Genomic DNA, 15,115 nt, shown 5'->3' on the forward strand with positions numbered 1-15,115 from the left:
CTTCTCCAGATTCGTTGTCCTTCTGTAGACTTGCTCCAGCACCTCAATGTCCTTCTTGTAGTGAGGGGCCCAAAATCGAAGAGAACTTGAGGTGCAGCCTCACCAGTGCCGAGTACAAGGGCACGATCACTTCCCTGCTCCTTCTGGCCACACTATTCCTGATTCAGGCCAGGATGCTGTTGGCCTTCTTGGCCACCTGGGCACACTGCTGGCTCAGGTTCAGCCAGTTGAAGAAAAACAGTGTGAATTCACAGCCTGTGGAAAAAACTTTGTTACAACACTTAGGTAGACTGCAGCCATTTCAGTCCACAGCTATAAGCCAAAAATCCCACTTCCCATTCATTTCACTGTAGAAGCTAAACCCACTTGACACATATCTGCCTGCCCATCCTCTCTATTTTTTTTTAGCCTTTAAGTTTTGCACATGTTTACATCTCTTCTTTGGTGCATATCTCTACTGCTAGATACCTGCTTCTCAGTTAAGAGGTGATGGGATCTGGAGCTAAACAAAGTACTGCTAGCAGAGGTGGCATTCAACAGGTAAGAGTACCTCAAACGCTCCTGAAATTTTCACATCTGCTGGGATTCCTCCACATCATTACTCTGCTGTTCTGCTTGGGTAAAACAAGTTTTCTATTGAAAAATTATTTTTAAAATGCGTCTATCTCCCTTCCCCCCACTTTTTTTTTTTTTTTTGTATAAGACTTGTCCTGTCATTTTTTGCTCTTGTTCCTTGCTAGGGTCTGTGGAAGAAGCTGTAGTAGATGAGAAACAATTTCTTTGTTAACAACCTTACAGATTTTTATCAAGAGTATAAAGAACTCTGTAAACTTTCTGCATTACAGCTCAGTGACACTCCTTTTCCCATCTTGAATTGTCTGAATTTTGTTTCCTTTTTTTTAATACTCTGATCAGTAGTTCCCCTTTCTTTAAACTTTTTCTAAGCAATCTGTTTTTCAGTAAGCTGCACCCCAAAGCACCACTTTTTCTCACCAGGCCATGTGCAGTTTTAGCACTCCAAGCAAAACCAAGCCAAAGAGAAAAGTTTTAAGAAATGTAAAGAAAATGGCCTCATGGAATTTATCCATTCACTATCCCTCATCTCAAGGTCTGCAATTTAGATAAACAAAACCAAGCAAAAAAACCCACATCAAGTTGATTAAATGCAGGAATATTTATTTTGGGTTTTCTCACCCGTTCTTCCGGAGAGGTATTTTCATCCAGGTTATTAAGGGCATTTTCCACCCGGGCCAGACGACCTGATAGTGACAGTAGGAGGTTGACCACTTTGTCAAGGTCGCCGATAAACATCTTGAATTTGTCGAACTCATTTGGTTTGCAAACTTCTTTCACAATGGCCTCTACCTCCTCCCCCAATATATTGTTTGCTTGGATGTCTTCCAGAAGCGTCTCTCGTGCTTCTCTCAGTACCTGCAGCTTCCTACTAATACTGTCAATAAGTTCTTGCTGTGGAAAATAAAGAGGATGAGAATTTATTAGCACTACTGCATTTCTGTCATGTCAGAAATCTAGCATTTTAATACATTCAAACTCCCATCTGGCTTGGACAATGAGCACATTACAAATAAATATATGCCTAAGGTCTATGCCTCTGTATTCAAAGGTTCAGGACGTAGGTTTGCAATGCACAGCTGGAGACCTGTGTTAAAGCAATTTACCTTTGTTGCAAAAGATTAAGAACTATCTCCCCAGCAAGCATTCCTGCTTTTGCTTTGAACAGCTTCAAAGCCTGCTATGGAGCAGCATAAAGTACAGCACACCCTTTTCTCTCTAAATACCAGGTCCATAATACTCTTCTGAAGAACTACACTTAGGAACATAAACAGTACTAGGAAAACAATCCTGTATTTTCCCCAAGATGCAGTTAAAACTAGGGCACTGTCTAGCTTTTTTTTTTTCCTTTCTGCATAATATTAACATCCCTCCAATAGCAGTCCTTCCATTCTCAGAAAATCTTACATTTCTGTAAGGAAATCATAATCCCTGTGGAGCAGAACAGAGAACAAAATCTACTTCTGTATTGTACAAAGCAGCCCTTTGCAAAGCTGTGCAAAGTGGCACTGCCAAAAAACAGACAAGCATCTTTGGCTGTCACTGTCATATGCTAAGTGAACACACCACCTCATCTGCAGTTTGTTTGGGTTTCTCTGGTATAATACTCCATTGCCTGGGATGCAAATGCCCTGGCTCACAATAAGTGTGTCAGGTGCATCACCAGCAGAGCCAGTCCAAGAACCCAGATCCCCTCCCTCAGTGACCTATACTCCATTCGTGCTGCCTGTCTACCTCCCTGCTTTTGGGCAAGAGGGCTCATTTCTTATGTGTCCATTAGCTTTCACTTGTGCACAAGGGGTGAAAGTCAGTTCAGCTAGTTGTCTACCCTAACATGATATGAATCACACCCTAAAAATGCCTCATTCATTTAAATGTTGATGCCCATCTAGAATTCAGCTAATTTCAGGTAAGAGAAATTCCCAAAGCATTCTCTAAGCATACACCTCTTTGTGTAATTTCTAAATTAAAATTACATCCTTTAATCAGTCCTTATTTCACAGTACCCCTTCAATATATATTTTTTTTAAATTACCCAAGACATTATTTAAGAATTCTGCTTTCTAAATGCAAATACAGTTACAAGCCTCCACAATTACCAGGGAACATACCAATAGCAGGTACTACTCTCAGACGCCACTGAACAGTCATTGGCAATGTATTTTTGGGAACAACAAGAACAACAACAGCAAAGTCTGCTGTCTTCATAGAAAGCAGCAACATCCTGAAAATTTAACAGCCCTTTTGAAAGCAGAAATTCAACACATGGATTATCTGGGCTGGTTTTGCCCTTTTTGATTTAATATACTCAGGCCAGGTTAATCTGGATTTGGGTTATCTGTTAGTCTGGGTGCCCAAAAGATTAAGGTAGTAAGCATGGTCCTACAGATGCCTGCTTTACTGACTGATTAATCTGCAGGATTTGATTTCCGCCCCCCCCGCCTTCTCTCAGTGCAAGTGCAGTTTGATTTGGATTATGTAGGTCACAGTGCTACGCTCTCATTTCCCTAGATGACATGCACAACGCTGCTGTCTTACCATCTGAAACACAACAGAATAATGTTGTGCTCTACGCTACTATCTTGAGTTTTCCTCTTTCTGCAGCTGTGCTGTGACTTTCTCTAATGAAAAAAAGTTGTACATGTGTCCAACATTTACCCATCTGGTCTGACAATCCAGATCAGCTCTCTCAGGTTTCCTTTTTTTTTCTTTAAAAAAAACACAACAAAACCCCAGCCATTTTTCCCAGTAGCATCCTATTTAGATGTCAGCAAGCAGCTGAAGCTAGGCCCTAAAGAGCCACTTATGCAGGTGAGAAGGCCATACATACTCTCTCCTCTGTAAGACTGTCATATCTATTAAGAATTGGGTTATGATCACTGATTGCTTCCTACCCAGATGAAACAGCCCTTGGATGCAGCAAGTATGAGCTCACTACATGCTTTTGCTAACACAGAAAACCTGCATTACATTCAGTATCTACTGACCCAGAATAGCTCCAACACACATCTTGAAACTGGCATATGCATAATTTATAGCTGTGAATTCTGTGCCAGTAAACAAAACAACAAAAGCACATCTTTTTTCAGTAATTCTTGCTGATTTGGCTAGCAACCCAGAAAGCAACTCAGCAGAGCTCAGGTGGTTCACTGCTTGGCACGCTTTATGTAAATGACTCTGCCTTCAGCTCACCACCCCGTTTCATGTGAAGTTCAGGCCTAAAAGCAGAAGAAAACTGGCATTCTTCAATTATTTTTACAGTCTCCAGGAGTTGCTGAAACTTTCTTAAAGACAAAGGGGACACTTCCTACTCAGCCACACATGGATTTTCCTTACTACAAAAAACACTCCCATACTGCCTTCAACATCAGTTTGAATATTTTACTATGGTGGTAAACCTACGTTAAATTCAGTACATGAGCCATTCACATACCATTCCTGCTGGCTGGAAATACAGGGATCGTCCCAAATTAAAAAAAAACAACTCTATATGAAATTCCAATACTTATTTCAAACAAACAAAAAAAAAGCACCACACATTTCTGGTTTCCAAAGCAGAGAATGACAAATATTACAATTATTCCACAGTGGACTGCAATTAAGGTATCTTGTAACAGAACTGACCAATTTCTAGGATTCAAGGAATAGGGTCTCATCTAAAAGAACTGAAGTCATAAGTGTGCTACTGAATTGCTCAGATCCTTAATGATTCCTTCTTAAACTGTTCCCAAATATGTGAAGCTAGGCCAAGTAATATATTCTGGCTGTTTTATAAAGATGCCTTGACCCACTTACCATGAGTTTTATACATTTTCTGACAAGATCCAAGATGAAAGCCCACTGAACTGAGTGCTTGCATCCCTACCCCATGTGGAGGAGCAGGGAGAGAAATGAGCAGCAATGTCTGCATGGCTATGACAGCGTGCATATTCAGAGAAGAGGGGGAGCTCTGCTAAAAGCTCTTCATTAAATATTTCCTATCTCATACGATTAGTGGTGTAATAATAGAACTGGGGATATGAAGGGAGGAGTATCTAAAGGGTGAACACGATTTTCCTGTTAACAGACACCAACACATAAAAATGGCAGTTTTGCTTTTAAAACTTTTAGTGTTTAGTTTGTTGGACAAAAAAAGAAACATTTAGTTTTAACACCCACCCCCCACCCCCCCCCGCCCATACATCTGCTCCACAATTAATGAGAAGGAAACTAATTCTAGCAAAAACAATGAACATGACCATCACGTATGGCACCAGATAAAACCAAATGATTCCAAGTGCAAGTGCAGTGAAATCCTTAATTTGTCTAAGTAGTACAGCTGTTGAATTCAGCAGCTGTCTGGCAAGAGGGGAAGGGCAGCTCTCCTACCGCAACATGACCATGCCCCTGGAAGCACACACTGTATTGAACTGTGTGATGCAGTGAGGGGGGAGGGAGGGACAAGGGACAAAAATAAACCCAGAGCAGTAATAGAAAACACTACAGCCACCTCAAATACAACACCATCCATTCCTGCACTGAACCAGAGGTGGGAATCTCTTAAGGAATCTCTCATTCATAGCCACAAAATATATTTCTAATGTACAATTAAAAGACGATTATTTGGAACTGGATTACCAAATGCACCCTGGCAGTTGATTATTAAGCAGAAAACTGACTTTAACAGAAAAGATTTGCACACCATTGCATTACTTGGTCAGGTAAACAGAGTTAAATAACATCCTTTTAATTGATCAAACAGACCATTTTCTACAGCTTATTAGTACTGGAAACTACGATTAAAATATTTTGTGCCACATCACTAATGAGATGAGTGTGATGATTTAACTTAACAACACTTTCTCAAACCACAGAAATGCCATTATGTAATTATTTTAATAGCCAGGGGATTATGTGGATCTTAGATCAGAAATGAAACACTAAAAGATGGTGATGAACAAGAGTGGAGAAGACTGTCTCTCCTCTGATAAGCAATTTCCATTGAATCCACCAAGCTATCTCTCACCACTACCTTTATTAATTTTCCAGTTAGGAGAAACAGAAGGCAAAGCGGTTTGCTGCTCATGAAAACAAATGGAAAAAAAAACCTACAAAAAACCAGGGGTGGGCGTCTATGTACTCCTCTCTCGTAGCAAACCCAAATCCTGGACCTAAATTTCAAAAATATTAAGCAACTAAAACCACCATGGTTTCTCTGAATGTTGCAAGTGAGAGAAATACACCGGAATCTCAAATGGATAACAGCATTTGAAAATAACCACCTCCCCCTGGGACCTTCCATAACATGTATCAAGCTGCAAATAGCACTTAATATGACATTCATAAATTCACAGTTGGACACTTAGCATTCCTGCCCTGCTTAAAAAAAAAACAACAGGGTAATTTTCCAAGTGATCCCATACATCTAGAAGGCCTTTTATTAGAGATGCTTACCTAGCAAATTCACAGTCAATACAATGCATGCAATTGAAAGCCTGCCATTACACTTTTAGAAATGTCTTTTACCTTCTTTTCTGACAAGTCATGATCCAGCTCATCTTCAGAATCATCCTTGCTCTGCTGCTCTTGCTGCTGCATGTCCTTCATTTTAATCAGCAGCTCTGCCTTAGGTGCAGATGTGCTGTAGTAAGTAGAATTTGTTGTCAAGGAGATGGCAGATGGCGTGCTCTGCTCCTCTTTCCTGGTAAAAAGTCAAAACATTCATTAACTGCCTTGACACCCTGATTGCTGAAAAGAAAGGACACTCTTTTGGAGCCACCATTTCACCAAGCAAGCAGAGGGTACAACAGAAAGCCATTACCTACCAAAGTGGGATAAATAAATACTGCTTGTGAAGAAAATTCGTGTGAACTTAGCACATGCCCATCAAAAGCTAAAACTAAAGTCATGCAGAAGACCTTTCACCATTACAATGAGTGAAATGGATGTCAGATATCTCAGCTGGAAACAAAATGTGAAGTTGTATTCTACTAAGTAGTGTAAAGACCTCAGTGTCACAGAGAGTATCCCTTCAGACTGCCAAATGTGAGATACTATGATGTGATTATCTTTTTTATTATGAAATTACACATTAACTTCTCAAGAAGGCTACAACTTAATTTGATGACTCATATCAAGAAAACAAAAGACTCACAGAACATTAGCAGAGATGGAATTTAATGGAATTTAAAACTTTTCTTACTTTGTTCTCATACACTTCCAGGAAATGCCTCATGCTCACTTCAAGTTGTCTTTGTAAATTTTCATCACATAAAAAAGGCTCCTTCTCTATCCAGTTACTAGACTGTATGCTCTTGGTAAATATCTAATCTCTATGAAATGGGATAAGTTAGTATTTTATTATGTTCTCACATAAATAGTTTTTAATCAGGAAACTTTACTGTACAACACTGCCCTTTTTCTGTCATTAATGGTATCAATTAGCAGTATTATGCTTAGCTGCTATGCTAATTGAAGAGCCCTAGAAAAGCCCCAAACCTCCACAGTAGGAAGATTCTCACCTTCAGCCCCCTAGGAAAACTGACACACTTTGGACAGCAGCTTACAAGGAATCATTGGCCTACAGGAAGTAATACTCACTTCTCCTCTGAAATTTTTGGAGAAGGAACTTTTGGAAGAAGCTTTCTGCGCTGCTGAGCTTCTTCTAGGAGGTGTTCATCTTTAGGGAATATTCCAACCATCAGATCCATTGTTGTTTTTATTTTCACGTTAGGATCTAGTATGTCTGCTAGAGATTTATCTCTTCCCACAATCTCTCTGGCAAGCTCCTCTGACTTCCAGTCTTCAAATGTCTTCTCTTTGGCCTTTACGTAGCTGACTGCTGGTGCGGCAGCACTGCTGTCCTTTAAGTTGCTTGCAGGTTCTTCAGCGGGTTGAGGGTCAGCTGGTTTGGTTCTGGCTTCTGGCTCTGGCTCTACACCTTGCCTGGTGTAAGCACAGAATCGTGAATAGGACTGCTCAGAAGTGCTGAGTGTTTTGATTTGGTCCTTTTCCAAACCACTGGGTAAAGCAGGAGGCTCCATAGTACTGACAAGACTTTGCCGACTCTCCTTCTCTGCGCTGCTCTCAGAATGAACTATCTTGATGGGAACCATTTTCACTGTAGTATTGTTGTCTATAACCCTTTCAATTCTGGAAAATAAGGAAAATTAACCTTCAGACATGGAAGAACCTTACATCTCAATTCTTATCTGCAAATCAGATGGGAAGCCCAAATACGAAAAAGCGGCAGATAAGAGATCTAGGAAACGGAAGATTCCTTTCACTGTACCTCAAACCCTAAATCTACATGTTTTCTGCCCACACATTTTAAGTAGCATTAGTTAATTTGTAATAATCCTAACATCAGCCTTTCACAAGGCTCACAGTACAGGACTTCTGTTTGCTTCCATGAACACGTGGGTCCAATCACAGCAGTCAGGCCCCAAATTTCAGACAGTGCTGTTGAACTGCCTTTTACCCCTTTGCTGCCACACATACCAAGGAAAACATGCCTTAAGCTCAACCTCACTGCCTCACACAAATCCAACAGTGGCCTCAGCTTTTGGCCTGACAGGCGGCTTAGCTGCCCAGGGAGTCTGTGATTCCCTCCCATCAATTCCCACATCTTCCAAGGGAAGAAACAACAGACCAGATGGAAGCATACTGCAGGGTAGGCCTTTGTTGAGCTACCAGAGTAACACATAATCACACATGGAAAACCTGGAAATAATTAAAAACTTAATTACATTAGTTATATATCTGTATTTGTAAAATTTTGCACAGACACAGAAGTTTAATAAATATATATCTCACCGCAGTGTTCCAGTTTTCTGCTTAAAGAAATAAAAAACAGTGACTGAAGAGAATAACACACAATTCTGCGTACCCTCTTTAAGGGAAGCTTAGAGCAACAATTATGTATTGCATAGCACAAAGGTCCACCCTGGACATTCAGTAATGCAACCTATTTAAAGAGGAGATCACTTGAATTTTAAAATTGGACAACAACATGTTAAATAACATTACTGAGACATCTGTACTGCATGTAAACCATATAAGAAACTGGAGTCTAGTTTGGCGGTTTTAAATTTGCAGAAAGTTTAAAATTATTGTCATAATGTGGGTTTGGAAGCTCTACAGCAAGTAAAGGAACATTGCCTACTACCTAAAATATCTGGTTTCATCTGGCTCGGATGCTTGCCGCCTTTCAGATGAGTGACCAAGACATGCTATGGCTCTGTTCCTCTAAGTGTGGGTGTGTCACTTTCCTTAAAAATAAACTTACACTTTATTGTGCTGTACTCTTCTTTGTAGGGAACAGCCAAATCTGCTTAACTTCATATTTTTCAGAAGTTGTATCTTTTACTTTAAAGGTATATTTGCTTCTGAATGAATGTGCAGTCGCTCAGTAGGTATTTACTTTCCTCAAGTGCTTTGTAGACATGCTTCGGCATCCTAATCCAACTTTTGAGGCAGGTTTTCCAGCCCATGCTGATCCCCCACTCCTATTCAGTTGAAGTGTTTTCATTCAGGGTGACTGCGATTTTAAAGAGCTTGCTCCCATGTCCACCACTCAGCCACAGCTCCCCACCTGCAGGTGTGGGCTCTGCTGGCTGCAGCAAAGCTGGGCAAAAGGCCTGCCACCGCCTCCAACACTTCCTGTTGTTTGTTTTTAAATAAAGCCCACACGTTTCAGAGTCCACACATTGCAAAGAGGAACACATTTTTGAATTTGGGGGGAAATACAAGATGTGTGCATACACATGCGTAGGGCAAATGGAAGAGAAGATCTGAGCTAATTGCAATTCTTTACCTAAAATCATAGAATCATTAAGGTTGGAAGGGGCCTTAAAGATCACCAAGTTCCAACCTCCCTGCCATAAGCAGGGAACCCTACCACTAGACCAGGTTGCACAAAACCTCATCCAACCTGGCCTTAAAAACCTCCATGGATGGGGCTTCAACAACCTCCCTGGGCAACCCATTCCAGTTCCTCACCACCCCAGCACCTGTTCTGAGGCCCTGAGTAGATTCCTCTCAGCCTAGAAAAAGATCTTTCCAGATAGTTAAGGCATCATCAAGTAAACTGATTTCATTCAGAGCAAAGACATTTCAACTCCAGGTGCTTCAGAAATTCTGGTTCTGCAGTTACTATTGTCCTGATGACTGCAGGTTTTCCATTTGTGGAACTGCAGCATGAAATTCAGATTTGCAGTAACTCTGCTTGTGGCCATCACAAAGCTTTACTCCAACCACAAGCACAGTCACTCCTTGACCTGAGTGTATGTTTACTGGAAATGTATTGATGCACATCTACTGACACACTCTTTTCATCTTTATTATCACTAAACAGTCATCTTTGGTAATAGCTGGGTTCTGGACACCACCACTATTTCCCCACGCTGCATTGCTCTATCTAAAATACTGCAGGAAATGCTACACACTCATTCAGTTTAACCTGTTGATCTACAAGACACCTTTCTTAAAGAAGAGTAAACAGCTACATGCTAGCATCATCAAACATCATTAGCTGCCCACAGCATGTAAAGTGGCATACCCAAAAGCTCATATGCAAGGAGTCAATGGAAGTAATAAGCCAAATCAAATTAACTGCATATTAAGAGAAATCTACTTCAGATATGTTACTCATATTAAATAACTAACATAGTAAATGCCATAGAGACGGTTCAGAGGTATGACCCCTGCATGTCTTTCCTTTTTTGCCATACCTGTTTTATTGAGTAATGTAATTATTAACTGAGGACAACACATTGTGGACAAATAAGAGCTGTCTGGGCTTAAGAATTTTAAATGTTACCAGAAGGTTTTTAGGGTATGTAACTTTCAGATATGGGCATATAATTACGCACACCTCAGTGCTCATTTCAATATTAAGGCTTAGTAAAAAGGAAGGACAAATACAATTACCTTTCTATACCTCCTTAGATTAAGGAAGTCAAAGCAATACACTGAGGAAGTAATTACTAATGTCCTCTACCTTAGCACATAGATGCTAGGGTTCACGTTGCAATTTTCACAGTAAACTGTATTATTATTTCATATTAAAAATATGGCAGCATGAAATGTCATTTTTTTTTTTCCTCCAGTTACAAGAGCAAAAACATCAAGGCGTGTTTAGGAAAAAAAGTGATTCACATTTTCTATGTCATAAGGCACATTGGAAAACAGCATGTTTCAGTGTATTCAACCATTTACATTACAGTTATGAAAAGTTATTCCAACTTGTTTTGCTCAGAGAAGTAACCTCTGCATACATTCCGCTCAGAGGTTTTGTTTTTATTCTATAACCATGAATTATAATGCTGAAGGATTTATGGAAACTAAGATTCCTAAGCTTCCTGGAAGTGTTTGTTATGTTGTGGGAAAATAACCTTTTATGATGTTAACAGTATTTGACAGACACAGCAATCAATAAATTTCAGTCAGTTTATCTAGCCTGGGAAAGGACTGATGTTCTCCTGCTTCATCTTCAGCCCACCTCAGCACAAACAGTGCTGCAGACACCTCCTCAGACTACCTGGAGTGCCATATTACAACATAAAACCAACATGAAAACAGTCATAATTTGGCAATGTACCTTACTGTATGCACTTTCAAAACACGTTCTTACAAACGATACGGCTTCCCCTCCAACATCTGCTTTGTCCCTACACTGATTCATGTTCATATACAGACTTGGGTGGAGAAAATGATGAGAGGGATTCTTCTCATTTTGTCCAGACTTACAGTGGAAAAATCATTTAAATCCATCCCTTTAATTTTCTACTAACTACCAGCTGTAACACCCGAGCAGCATCAGTCAACTAAAAGAAACCACAGACCAGCTGAAGGACTTTAATGGTACCAACTGGAATTTCACACTAATCTGAAGTCTCTTTAGGACATGCTGGGATGGCTCATGCTTAATGAAATCAAAGCATGTCCTTATAGTAAAGAAAATGAACAGTAAACCATTAATAAGGCCTAAGTGAGCAAAAAGCATTAATAAAACAGTAAAGGAGTTACATCTAGTACCTGGCTGGGTTCTCATCCTGTACAGACACAGGAGGTTTATCAGTGAGCTTCTGCGGTGCAAACTGAGGAGAGGGGGACCTTGATGTCTCCATGCCAGGCTTTTGAAGATACCGATACTTGGAAGATAATACAGGCTCAGACCTAAGGTGCGTTTTTTCTTCTAAGTGCTGACAAACATTCTCCGTGGATGATGTTTGCTGGAGCTGCTGTGGATTAGCACTCTTCAGTTTTCCATTGAAAGCTGCAGGACTCTGACAGAGAGAGGAGTGACTGGCAAACACTTCGGCAGAGCTGGGGGATGAGGACGGAAAGGGTTGGCTGGGAGCTACCAGCAGAGATTCAGAAGAGGAGCCGAGTGATGGTGCAGAATTATCTGGCCGCCTGTATTTATCTCTTTTAGGTGGCGGTGGCCTCTGAGGAGCAGGTCCACGCTTCTTGTTCACCAGCGCTGGCTCTACCTTATGGTTTTCCTCTCCTTTGCCCCGGGGCAGACAGGAGTGGCTCTTGTTCGAGGTCTGTGGCTCAGAGCAGGGGAGATGAGGCAGGCTGTGATCCTTGCTCTTCTCGCTCACGTTTTCCTGAGAGTATCGGTAATCACTAGGCAACGTCCCAGACCTCCCCCGGCTCTCGTGAGGCAGAACTGTAGGCTCTCGTGCATGCAAAGGTCTGACAGATGCCTTCCACTTGTGGCCGAAATTCTGGTCCAGTTGATCCGTCTTCTCCTGTGGGTTTTCCCTCAGGACCCCTGTGTCACCTTGCCTAGAGAGAAGACAAGTTGTTAGCGTGCTGCTGATTTATATCCTTCGGTGTGAAGCCACCACACTGACCCAGGAAGCTTCAACACTGCGATCACATCCAACATTTAACACCAACTCCTCCAGTCTATGGTAATTGTATGGTACAAAAACACCCTCTCGTGTATGGGCACATGCACTGTACCTAATCTAACGTGGTAAGTCTAAGCATCATGTCAGGCTAAATTAGGGTATGGAGCACCACAAGATGCAACACAACCTTTGGGTAACCCGAGGCGCTGCAGCGAGCGTGGGGTAGTTAAATGCACAGCACACCTCGAGTAAGTGCTGATGTATGTGGCACAGCCAAACATGCAAATGTTGGTAGAAAAGAAAACTGTCTTCAGGAATCCTAGTATTAGAATTTAATTACCTTCTTGCTTCATAGTAACAAAGTGAGGAATACAAGTTTATTTGCTACATGCAAAATTAATACTTTGGTGTAATTTCAAACGCGAATTGAATACCATGAACTTTAATTACTAATATGCAGGTCAGATATTTGCACAACTGGTGAAAAATGAAATGAGTGCAAACAAAAAGTTTGCAAAGCTAAAAAACTGTGGAAGCAAAAATTAGTCTCTCTCAAAAAAAAAGGAAGAAAAGGAAATTTAGGAAAGATAGTATTTTCCAGTCAGACTTATTTTACACTTGACCTTCTTTTGGCCTGTCAGCACAAATGACAAACAATGGCCAAAAAAGCCTTAAGACAGAAATATTTTTGGGTTTATTCCAGCTTTACACTCTTTACTTCTCTAGCCATGAAGCAGGCTTTTGCAGCTCCAGGCTTGTGCTTTGCCACAAGACACATAGTTCATTTGTGCTCACCAGGTAAAGACAAATTTGGAAAGAAACAGAAGGCAGAAAAAAACCTAAAGTATCTCTGGAGCACTGAAAGAGATTTGCTCTCTGCTTGAAGGAGGCTGAAGAGAGACTGAGCTTAGAAAAGAAGCTGCAACAGAGAAGTAAGAGGCTTCAGGGAGCTGCTAATATCACTGATGCTACTGATGGTGGGTGCTGGTCTCTGTATTTTGAAATAGGGACCTGCACTGCCCAAGCTTTCTTCTGAGGGGATTGTGAAAGATGCATCTTTCCCAGCCTATTTGTAAGGTAAGGTTAATGTGAATTTTCAGCCTAAACAGGTTATTAACATTACTGTTTCAGTTTTGACAGTAAGTCAGTAAGTGGTTAACATCAGTGTGTATGCAAACAAAATTTGAGATAAAGGCACATAAAATAAGTAATAGGTTAAATTCTTACACACTGCATTACTATTTTAATTACATTAAAATAATTTTTTTAAATGAAGTATTGTCTAATCAGACAACTGATTAGGTGTGGGTTCTACTTTCACACCTGTACAATCAAATTACATTCAAAATCATTATTTTGTAGTCCTTGGATCTGTGATGTTTTAGCATTTATGGAAAGAAGTTCTAAAATAGATCTGGACATTGTCATTAAACTGCTTGATGTATGGGAGTTTTAATAACTGGATTTCACATTGATTTTACATATCAGTAATAAGATACAGATTTTTCACAACTTAATTCCTTAACAGTCACATGCACAATGTTTCTCTCATGTGAAGTGTTAAATTTTAATACTTAGTTTTAAAGGGTAAACTTTCAATTTAACATGAATGGGGAGATTAACATTTTTTTAACCTCACATCTCTTCATAATGCACTTAACTAAGAGCAGTTGGATCTAAGAAATTGAGAGTCAACTATGTTTTACAAAACAGTATTTTTTTACCCCGATTTTAACACTAGGTGAAGGACAGTCTTGTTAAGTAAAATTATATAAGGCCAGAAAGACCAACACTATTCAGATTTGGTTACATGGCATCTCTGGAGTCAGCTGCTTTTCCCTAGTGTCCTCAATGTAAGCAGAACCAGGCCTGTAAATAGTTCCACTAATTTTAATAGAAATATTTACCAATTAAGACTGCAGGCCTCAAGCATTACATCCTGTGTTTAAATCAGCATTTTTCATTGTCTAGATAACCCATGTAGAGCCACCTGTGCCAAAAAATTCTTCAGGCCTCTTCACATACATAAGCCATAACATAAGACAGTGTAAAAGCTGCACTTAGGTGCATGGAATTCTCAAGGGAATGGCACAAAATGCTGCAAAGACACAGACAAAATACATGCACTACCTCAGCCAGTCTGCAAAGTATACACTGAACTTTGCATGCACATCAGGAGTGGGTGTCTGGGTGGAAGCAAACAGGACAGAGTATACCACCCATCTAACATGTTTACATATTCAGAGCATGTAACCCAATTTTTATTTTTTTTTAAAATATTACCCTGGATAAGAAGCAATGAACACTTTACTAGTCCTGTCACCTTCCAAAACAGAGTAAAAGAAAATAAAGAATCACAACACAGAGAAATTTAGAGAGTCTACATTTGCAAACACAGAGATAAAATTCAGAGATTTCATATGTGCCTTCATACAGCTTCCACAAAATTAGCCAAACATTTTGCAGTGCCACAGAAAATAGGTCTGAGGAAAGGTGGCTACATTCAACACTGAGGCTAATTTGCATTCAGTGTGAGTGAGTCCTCATGCAAAACATGCTTATTACACTTTTTCGGACAGATTTGAGCTTACTGTTCAGAAAGGAGGAAAAGAAAGCAAGCTTCAAGCCCCAGGAGAACACACTGGCAAGAACCTGCAAAGGTTACATTATTATCAATACCAAGAAGTCCACTAAGTTAC

General features: G+C 40.2%; 1 protein-coding gene across 3 annotated transcripts in view; it reads right to left on the minus strand.

Annotated features, from left to right (window-relative positions):
- Window positions 1-15,115, minus strand: part of SHROOM2 (shroom family member 2) — a 124,940-nt gene that overhangs the window by 6,545 nt on the left and 103,280 nt on the right. For all 3 annotated transcript variants that reach the window (XM_051634207.1, XM_051634199.1, XM_051634214.1), the window contains 4 exons: window positions 11,590-12,348; window positions 7,153-7,704; window positions 6,079-6,253; window positions 1,195-1,467 (listed from right to left, as the gene is read on the minus strand). In XM_051634207.1, coding sequence (XP_051490167.1) covers window positions 1,195-1,467; window positions 6,079-6,253; window positions 7,153-7,704; window positions 11,590-12,348 — 1,759 coding nt within the window. The remainder of the gene's footprint in view (window positions 1-1,194; window positions 1,468-6,078; window positions 6,254-7,152; window positions 7,705-11,589; window positions 12,349-15,115) is intronic.

The sequence above is a fragment of the Apus apus genome, chromosome 1 (assembly GCF_020740795.1).
Source record: "Apus apus isolate bApuApu2 chromosome 1, bApuApu2.pri.cur, whole genome shotgun sequence".
Classification (NCBI taxonomy): domain Eukaryota; kingdom Metazoa; phylum Chordata; class Aves; order Apodiformes; family Apodidae; genus Apus; species Apus apus.